A 10,475-nucleotide genomic window follows, 5' to 3' on the forward strand; every position below is an offset into this window, starting at 1 on the left:
ATCTACAGACAAACATGACAATCTCTCGTAAAATGTGTGTAAAATAATATACATCAACATTATCAGTATTTAAAACTACAGACAAACATGACAATCTCTCGTAAAATGTATATAAAATAATATACATCAACATTATCCATGTTTAAAACTACAGACAAACATGACAATCTCTCGTAAAATGTGTATAAAATAATATAAATCAACATTATCCATGTTTAAATCTACAGACAAACATGATAATCTCTTGTAAAATGTGTGTAAAATAATATAGATCCACATTATCAGTGTTTAAATCTACAGACAAACATGATAATCTCTCGTAAAATGTGTGTAAAATAATATAGATCCACATTATCAGTATTTAAATCTACAGACAAACATGATAATCTCTTGTAAAATGTATATAAAATAATATAAATCAACATTATCCATGTTTAAATCTACAGACAAACATGATAATCTCTCGTAAAATGTGTATAAAATAATATACATCAACATTATCAGTATTTAAAACTACAGACAAACATGTTAATCTCTTGTAAAATGTATATAAAATAATATAAATCAACATTATCCATGTTTAAATCTACAGACAAACATGACAATCTCTCGTAAAATGTGTATAAAATAATATACATCAACATTATCAGTATTTAAAACTACAGACAAACATGTTAATCTCTTGTAAAATGTATATTAAATAATATAAATCAACATTATCCATGTTTAAATCTACAGACAAACATGATAATCTCTTGTAAAATGTGTGTAAAATAATATACATCAACATTACTTAAAACTACAAACATATGACAATCTCTTCCCTTTTGTCAAGGTTTTAGCAGTGCCATATTCAGAATCCCAATGAGCAAAAGTCTGGCCAGAAAATCTGGATCAACACAAGATGATGCCAGGACCAGATCATCAACAATCAACAATCTGAAGCCCAAATCCAGCTTTGCAGTGCTGTGCAAACCTGGAGATGCAATACGCCATCAGACGTTTACTCCCACAGTGGGTAGATTTTATCAATACACCTTCACATTGAAACTTCGCCTATTTCTGTCGTCATTTACTTACACCAAAATAAATCATCTTTCATTTAGTCACCTCCATGTCATTACAAGTTTGTATGAATATTTGTCTGTCACTTCCATTTCTCCATAGAAGGAAATTGAAAGTTTTCTCTAGTGAACTTTTCAGAAAGAAAGTCACATCTGCTTGGAACAGAAATGACAACAGAAGTTTCAATATTTGGGTGAACTCTGAAGTCATTTCAAGTCTTCATTTGGGTTTTTTTTGGAACACAAAATGAAAAATATACTTCTTGTTACACTGAAATGACACCATAAAATATCCGTGTGACTTATTTTTAAGTCAAGATGATGACTAATTTCAAATTAAAAACGCTTGAGCAATGAAAAGCAACAGATAATGTAACTACAGCACTTATAATAAACAGCATCAGATGACTCGATTATGAAAATAATAACTGCAGCTCAGTGGTTAAGCACGGTCATCTCACAACAAAAAGGTCACTGTTTCCTCCGGGTGCTCCAGTTTGCCTTACAGTCCAAAGACATGCGCTATACACTATAAAACCCAACAGTTAACTTTATCAAATGAAATGAGTGTAGTTAACTCAAAATTGACTGAAAGTTAATTCTACTCATTTGAAAAGAGTTTTGAGCTCAGTGTTGAAGGTAATGAGTTAATTAAATACCTGAACTCAACCATTTTGGGGTTTTATAGTGTATAGGTGAGTTGAATAAACTAAATTGGCTGTAGTGTGTGTGTGCGTGTGTGTGTGTGTGTGTATGAGTGTGTATAGGTGTTTCCCAGTACTGGGTTGTGACTGGAAGGGCATCCGCTGCGTAAAACATATGCTGGAATAGTTGGCGGTTCATTCCGCTGTGGCTACCCTTGATAAATAAGGGACTAAAGTAAAATGAATGAATGGGCCATTGCGTCCATATTTATATAATATTTTGCAACTTTAATTTTGGAACTTAGAAACAGGCCAGATAACCAACCCCCCTCCCCCTCCCCAAAATATTCCACCCCAATGGTTGAAGAATCCTCAACTATTTGCGTTCAGAACAGTATTTCCTGTTTGACTAAACTGAATCCTCTAAAACACCAGTGAAATGATTCACCAGCATGGACCATGCTACACTTCGAGCTAGACTTTATTGTAGGGATGCAGGGATGAAAGGGATGGTAAGAGAACAGTGGGATGAAGGGGAAGGATAGAAAGAGGATAAATAGTGAACAGGTAAATAGGTTGATCGGGCATCCTGTGATGATGCCCAAAGACTCAGAGTGGGGGTACCATCTTTGTAAAACTTTGGTAGAGTGATTGGACTCCAGGGCAGCGCGATGGCACAGTCGGTAGCATTGTCGCCTTACATCAAGGAGATCGTTGGTTCAAGCCTCGGCTGGGTCAGTTGGCATTTCTGTGTGGAGTTTGTATATTCTCACTGTGTTGCCGTGGGTTTCCTCCAAGTGCTCCGGTTTCCCCCACAAGTCCAATGACATGCGCTTTAGGTAAATTGTGTAAGTCATTTTGGGCGTAGTGTATGTGTGTGAATGAGAGTGTATAGAGTGCTAGAGGGCTGGTTTGCCTTTAATAAGTTTTAGGGAGAAGGTGATTGGTTGAGGAGACAAAGTGAGGTGTGGTCCCGCTGCCAAACCTTTGTTAACAAGTTAACTCCATTAAAAGGTGTTTAATTTATTCTCTAATTGGCTTTGCTTATTAATGTTTAAATGGTTTGTTAACACCAAAATAATAAGTCTTTCTAAATCTCAAAAAATATTCATTTGCAAAACAAAAAGATTTAATCAAATCTGAAAGACGTTTGTTCCTCCTCTGAATGCGTGTTAAGATAAAAAGAGAAACATCACCTAATAAATATAATTTTCTGATTATGGAAACTCAAACATGCTTGCTTAAAGCACGAGAACCAATGAGGCTTGTTTTAATGTGTCGAGAAGCTGTTTATGTTTGTAGATGTATAAAGTTCTAATATGGCGATCATTTCTCTTCAGAAGACTTATATTAAACCACTTAATTCTTATTTTTGTGTTTGGAGTGAAGACATTTTCAAAGGAAGGACAAAAATATTTTTATCTGTGTTCAGAAGGGTAAACTTGCCATGAAGCGGAAGTTAAAGGGTAATGAAACCCACATCTCAGCACGTTGTTTTCACACCTCTAGTTTGAAAAAAGTCAGCAAAGTGGGTGAGTCTAGCTTTGTTTAGGTGGGAGTGGCAAATGAGGGAAGAGTTGGCATCAAAAGGGGAGTTTTATTACGTGCATAAAAAACAGCTGATTTGCACACCAGCAACACAAACACAGACGCAAGGAGGTGCACAGTGATTCGAAGAGCAGCATATACATATACAGGGCATCTGAGAACGCTATTTAGTTAGCAGACCACAGTAAGCTAACGTCTTGCACTGACATGAAAGCTGTGTTTCTGAACAATTTTTTTTCCTATTCTATCAGGTTTAATTGCGGTTGGCAACACCTCTTGGAAGGTGCGTCTCTAAACTCTGTAATTGCCAAAAAGAGGCGACAAAACTTTCTCATGCATATTAATGAAGTTGCATCTCATTCGCAATAGCATGCACTGATTGGTTCAAGTCAACTCATTCATTTATTTTCTTCCGCGTATCCGAGGCCAGGTCACGGGGACAGCAGTCTCAGGAGAGAACCCCAGACTTCCCTCTCCCCAGACACTTCCTTCAGCTCCTCCAGAGGGGATCCTGAGATGTTCCCAGGCCAGTCGAGAGACATAGTCCCTGCAGGATGTCCTGGGTTTTCTCGAGGTCTCCTCCTGGTGGGACATGCCTGGAACACCTCCCTAGGTAGGCGTCCAGGAGGCATCAGAAACAAATGCCTGAGCCACCTCAGCTGACTTCACTCGATGTGGAGGAGCAACAGCTCTACTCCAAGATTCTCCCGGGTGACACAGCTCCTCACAGTATAGGGGTGCGCCCTGCCACCCTGTGTAGGAAGATCTTGTCCTTTCGGTCATGACCATAGGTGAGAGTAGGAACATAGTTTGACCAGTGAATTGAGAGCTTTTCCCCAGGTGGAGGAGTTCAAGTATCTTGGAGTGAGGGAAAGATGGAATGTGAGATTGACAGGAGGATTGGTGCAGCGGCAGCAGTATTGCGGTCAATGTGTCGAACCAACTCTTTCTCATGAATTATTGCATGGACATTCTGAAAACTCAATTACGTCACTTTGTAGTGCCAGCTACTGATGGCCAATCACAACGCAGGAACTTATGCAATGGCCTCATCGTCAAGACATTGCTTCAAAATTTCCTTTTAAAACAGAAAAATGAATTTACTCTAAACAATGCAAAAACAACCCATTTTCACTTGTTAGCGAAATATATGTCCTAATAGTGTTTTTGGCAACATCTCAAAAACGTATTTTAGATGTAGGGTGGTGCAGGATTTTGTTATTCTGGGACTGATTTCATAGTTGAAAGATGAGCGTTGCTTACAAAATGAAGGAAGACTGACGAATGGACGAATTCAGAGCAGAAACAGAACTCTGATAGCCCTACCCGAAAGGCATCAGGAAGTCATTGTCAAATCCAGAGAAATAAACAATTTTAACTTGTGACATGGGCCATGCCCTTCTGTGTCACCATGCTAATGATGTCAGACACCCTCAATTCTGGATTTGTTTCAAAACAGGGAAACGCCAAAGATGTGCATTTTTTTAGTCTACACACTATAAAGGAACCTTAATATGTACTTAGTATGATAAAACAGTGCTGCTACTTCTCCATGTAATCACAAGCAGATGAACTATAAGTAGTGGCATAATAAAAGCTCTGCTGTTTTCGTCTCTCATCATAAATTGATTTAGCACTCTCATTTTGCTTAGGCGTCTTTCAGTCTTACTCTGTTCATACTACCATCAAAATAGGTTATGATGTAGGATGCAATGAAGACCACAACTCCCATTATTTAACAATCACGGTGCCATAAGGCTATGCCTTTGTTTGTTGTAAATATGTACTCTCTAGTGGTAAAAATGACATATTGTGCCTTTATGAAAATTCATATGGGTTTGGAAGAACATGATGATGAACAAAGGATGAGTTTTCATTTGGAGTTGAAGTAAAATTGCAATGCTAACATACATGTCAACTCTGTACTATTTTCCAGATTCTCCCTCAAAGTGGCAATCAATCTGATTCAACAGGTGGCTACTCCCTTCCTCTGCCGGACATCATGCAGAGTGAGGCCTCCAACCCCTACGTGTCCATACGCCGCCACAAGAGCACCACAGATCTGCCATACAGCCCACAGCGTGGGTACTTGCACGGACAGAGAACTAGTATCTGCGCCCCCACCGAGGCCGAGCTGGCAAAGATGAGGCGTTGCTCCTTACGTGATCCAAATGTTCATCCATGTTGCCGCCATGCTCTTAGTGTTCCCAATATGACCAGTCCAAGCGCTAGCCCTCTGTATAGCACCCCATCCCGCAGTGCACACTGCACTCCTGTACGAGACGTGGAGTGCAATGCTAAAGCCCGTAATAAGCTAATTGAAAACGAGAGCGCGCAAACTCCCACCTGTCCACCAGAGCTTCGCGAGCAGCGTCGCTACGTCTCAAAAGATGGGAAATGTCGAGTAGACTTGGCACACATGGCAGAAAAGGAGCGTTTTCTGGCGGATATCTTCACGTCATTTGTGGACCTTCAGTATAGATGGTTTCTCTTCGTATTCATGATGTGCTACACAGTCACTTGGTTTATATTCGCAGGGCTTTACTCACTAAATGCATTCCTGCGTGGAGATCTTGAACATCCTGCTGATGCTGACGTGTGCTTCCAAAATATAGATGGATTTGTATCAGCGTTGCTCTTTTCAGTGGAAACACAGAGGACTATTGGTTATGGCGCGCGTACGGTCTCGCCGTGCTGCTACGAAGGAGTGTTTTTGGTCATGGCCCAATGCATTGTGGGTTCCATGATTGACGCTCTAATGGTGGGCTGCATGTTTGTTAAAATTTCACGTCCCAAGAAGCGAGCTGAAACACTTCTTTTTAGTCGGACTTGTGTTGTGGCCAATCGTGATGACCGACTTTGCCTTATGTTTCGTCTTGGTGACTTGCGTGAGAGTCACATGGTTGACGCCAAAGTACGTGCTAAACTCATCAAGTCTCGGCAGACATCAGAAGGAGAATTTCTCCCACTGGAGCAATCAGAGATTGACCTGGGTTATGAGAGCGGCTCTGACCGACTGTTTCTAGTGGAGCCGCAAGTGATTCAACACATTATTGACTCCAGCAGTCCATTCTGGGAGGTCGGGCCAGAGCAGCTGCGGAAACAACAGTTTGAGATCATTGTCATCTTGGAGGGCATTGTGGAAGCTACAGGTGGCATTATCTTCATGTGTCTGTTGACCCAGTAACCTAGATATCCTGCTAGTAAAATTACAATGCAATAGAACATTTAAAGTACAAAACAAACAACAATAATAGTAATAATAATATAGTAATAAGAAGTGCTCAGCATAATTGAGGTCACCCCATTTTGAAAATAAATAAATTTTGTCCATTTCTCAGTGAATATAGACAATGTATTTTGGTCCATTGAAACAAAACAGAATTATTAAAAAGATATATTTATTAAAATAATATTTTAGTCACCAAACATATTTAGAAATTGAAAGATAATACAATTCAATTTAAGCAAAATATTGTAAAAAACATTACAACGCTTAAATTTCAAATAATTTTTTTTCCATTTTTTGCTTCTCTTGATTTCTCCTCTTTTTTAAAAATTTGTATTTAATTTTCTTCTAAAACATATAAATTTGGGATTTGGGTGTACTACTTCTTGAACCGTTATCGTAAGTTATTTTGTTAGATTAGCTCTAAATTTGGCTTCAGTACTGACTAATCCAATGTATATACACAAATATAATATTGTATAGCTTCCTGTAAAAAATATTAATTTAAAAGATAGATTTGTGAGGGGTGTACTTACATATATATTGCTGAACACTGTACTTAAGCATTTATATATATATATATATATAAATATATATATATATATATAAAGCAACAGTTTGAGATCATTGCCATCTTGGAGGGCACAGTGGAAGCTACATGTGCCTTTATCTTGATGTGGTATTCTTCACTTCGTCTGTTGACCCAGTAACCCAGATATCTTGCCAGTACAAATACAATGCAATATAGCATTTAAAGAACTAAAAAACAAGAAAAAACTAAACAAAAACTAATATAAATAAGCATTTTGCCACATTAAAAATCATCATTATTATTATTTTAAGTTTTGCTAAACCTGTTACTAGGGCTTAGTAAAAGGGAAGATTAAATAATTTTGGGTGAATTGAATAATAATAATAACAATAAAAATAATATATACATGAACAAATAAATGTAGTGGTGGCGCAGTGGTGGCGCAGCTGTAGTGGTGGCGCAGTGGTGGCGCAGCGAAGTCACCTCATAGCAAGAAGGTCGCTATTTCGAGCCTCAGCTAGGTCAGTTGGCATTTCTGTGTGGAGTTTACATGTTCTCCCCGTGTCCGTGTGGGTTTCCTCTGGGTGCTCCGGTTTCCCCCACAGACCAAAGACATGCACTATAGGTAAATCGAGTAAGCTAAATTGTCCGTAGCGTATTAGAGTGAGTGGGTGTTTCCCAGTGATGGGTTGCAGCTGGAAGTACATCTGCTGCATAAAACATATGCTGGATAAGTTGGCGGTTCATTAATCACCCCTGATTACTAAAGGGACTGAGGCAAAAAGAAAATGAATGAATGAATAAATGTAGCTGGTGTTGTATGCTTGGTAACACTTTAAAATAAGATATTGTTTATTAATGCATTAGCTAAGGTTAACTAAGAGCAATATTTGTAAACCATTTTTATTTATTTATTAATCCGGATGCCCTTCCAGCTGCAACCCATCACTGAGAAACACCCATTCACTCTAACACATACACTATATGGACAATTTAGCTTTCCTCATTCACCTACACAGCATGTGTTTTGACTTGTGGGGGAAACCGGAGCACCTGGAGGAAGCCCACGCAAACACGGGGAGAACATGCAAACTCCACTAATCTTAATTAATGTTAAATAATATTTGTAAATGAATAGGCAACTTATTATTAAATGTCAACCACATTTTTATAATGACTTAAATTAGTAATTTTAGCACTTATAGTTACTTAATTCAGCTGCCATGGCGACTTTTCTAAATGAAAGTTTTCTGCAAAATAATTCAGTGTAAGGCCAATATATATATATATTTTAAAACATAGCGCCATCTTGTGGCCCAAGCAGGGGTGGATTTGGTGATTTGGGGGCCCTAAGCCATGGAGCAGAAAAGTCCTAATATACACCCTTTGTATTCATTTGTTTGTTTATTTATTTTGCTGTCTTTTTATTATCACTCAATCTTTTTTCTACATTTTTTATTTTTCTTAAAATAACAAAAAAGAAACCAACTAAAATAAGATGTTTAGTTTTAAAAACTAAACCTTAATCTGATTGGACTGCTCCATGATTGGGGTGGGGGGACAATTTTGCATGGATTTAATAATTACCATATAATTTTATTTGTTAGCTACCCACACCATACAAAATATGACAATAGCATCTATGATAGACAACTACATTTTATATACTTTATTGCTATAATTTATAAGGGTATTTATCAAGGCCCCCCAAATTTCCTGGGGCCCTAAGCGGTTGCTTACACTGTAAAAAATCTCTTAATTAAAAATTTTCTGTGTTTTGACATTCATGTTTTTCATAATTATGCTTTTGAATTGCATTATGGGGCCTTAATCTTCTTCCGACAATATTTATTTGTGAAAAGTTTGAAAACGTGACTTTTATTACATTTTTAATAGTTCAAGTTTGGTACCAAAACTTTTTCTTATGAAGGGCCAAAATCCAAACTTGATTGGCGGTGGTGGGCTGAAGCTAAATACAGTGCATCCGGAAAGTATTCACAGCACTTCACTTTTTCCACATTTTTTTATGTTACAGCATGGATTAAATTCATTTATTTCATCAAAATTCTACACGCAATACCCCATAATGACAATAGGAAAAAAGGTTTTTTGAAATTGTTGCAAATTTGTTAAGAATAAAAAACCTGAAAAACATATGTACGTAAGTATTCTTTGCTCAATACTTTGTTGATGCATCTTTGGCAGCAATTACAACCTCAAGTCTTTTTAAATATGATGCCCATTTCTCTTTGCAGTACCTCTCAAGCAATCAGATTGTATGGGAAGCGACGATGTACAGCGATTTTCAGATCTCTCCAGAGATGTTCAATAGGATTTAGTTCTGGGCTCTGGCTGGGCCACTCAACGACTAGAGATGCCCTACCTTGGGCATCTCTGATTTAAAGTAATATCGTCTGGGTTGACGTTTTATATTACACATTACATTGTATATTTATTTCTTTACATATTATTTATTATACATTACATTATGTCAAACTAATAAAATGTCAATAAGGGTCACTTTGTTAAACTGTAGAGTTGATTTTCAAAATAAAAAGTCGACAGAGCAGAAATGAAGGTCCCATAATGCAATTCACAACAGTAAAACACGTGTGAATCACAAATATGGAAGATGTTAATTAACAGATATGTTTTATATGCGTACCTCGCTTATTGGTTAAATCCGGCCCTGGGTCCAGGCTAACGTTATGCATGAAATAAAGAAACCCAAAAACATTTGATTACTTCTTTTCACAGGAATGATGTGCCAGGCCAAGACGTCCTACATCGAGACGGAGATCGAGTGGGGAGCCCGTTTTGAGCCGTGTATGACTCTGGAGAAGGGCTCGTTCCGGGTGGACCTGCGGCGTTTCCACAGCACATATCCAGTCCCGCTACCGCCGTGCAGCGCTCTGGACACGCATCACCTGCTGGAGCTCCAGGACTCTCTGAAAGACTGCATCAACTGGAAACTGGGGGGCGATGATCAAGAAAACGACACCGTTAAACCATCTGGAGCCTGTACTTTTACTATACATGAGATCCAGGAGGAGCGAGTTTCAGAAGTCAACGAATGTGATTCTCTTTAGTTCTTTATGAGTTAAGTTACACTGATCAGCAGCACATTCTCATAGGCTATACGTTTACATTGAAAACATTTACAAAGAACTGAAGACAGACCGAATCAATTTATTCATCCATTCATTTCATTGACAGGCCTATGTATATGTTATATTACGTTATTTTATATATGTATGTATGTATGTATGCTATTTACTACTTTTAGCTTGAACTTCATTCATTCATTCATTTTCTTTTCGGCTTAGTCCCTTTTATTAATCTAGGGTTGCCACAGCAGAATGAACTGCCAACTTATCCAGCATATGTTTTACACAGCGGATGTATTTGGACTGTGGGGGAAACCGGAGCACCCAGAAAAAACCCACGCGCACATAGGG

At 38.1% G+C, this 10,475-nt stretch overlaps 1 protein-coding gene across 1 annotated transcript; it reads left to right on the forward strand.

Moving 5' to 3' along the window:
• The first annotated feature begins 849 nt into the window (after positions 1–849).
• LOC130241793 (G protein-activated inward rectifier potassium channel 3-like) lies at positions 850–10,229 on the forward strand. Its single transcript, XM_056473753.1, has 3 exons — positions 850–1,014; positions 5,193–6,408; positions 9,775–10,229. The coding sequence occupies exons 1-3, from the start codon at positions 865–867 to the stop codon at positions 10,104–10,106; spliced, it is 1,698 nt and encodes a 565-aa protein (XP_056329728.1). The 5' UTR covers positions 850–864; the 3' UTR covers positions 10,107–10,229.
• Positions 10,230–10,475: the final 246 nt, after the last annotated feature.

Source organism: Danio aesculapii, chromosome 15, assembly GCF_903798145.1.
Source record: "Danio aesculapii chromosome 15, fDanAes4.1, whole genome shotgun sequence".
NCBI classification, from domain to species: Eukaryota; Metazoa; Chordata; class Actinopteri; order Cypriniformes; family Danionidae; genus Danio; species Danio aesculapii.

Bases quoted from the DNA above. Each gene is read 5' to 3' on its own strand.
- LOC130241793 (XM_056473753.1), top strand. From the start codon at position 865: ATGAGCAAAAGTCTGGCCAGAAAATCTGGATCAACACAAGATGATGCC. The intron at 1,015-5,192 runs GTGGGTAGATTT...ACTATTTTCCAG, and splicing joins ATCAGACGTTTACTCCCACA to ATTCTCCCTCAAAGTGGCAA. The intron at 6,409-9,774 runs GTGGCATTATCT...TTCTTTTCACAG, and splicing joins GGGCATTGTGGAAGCTACAG to GAATGATGTGCCAGGCCAAG.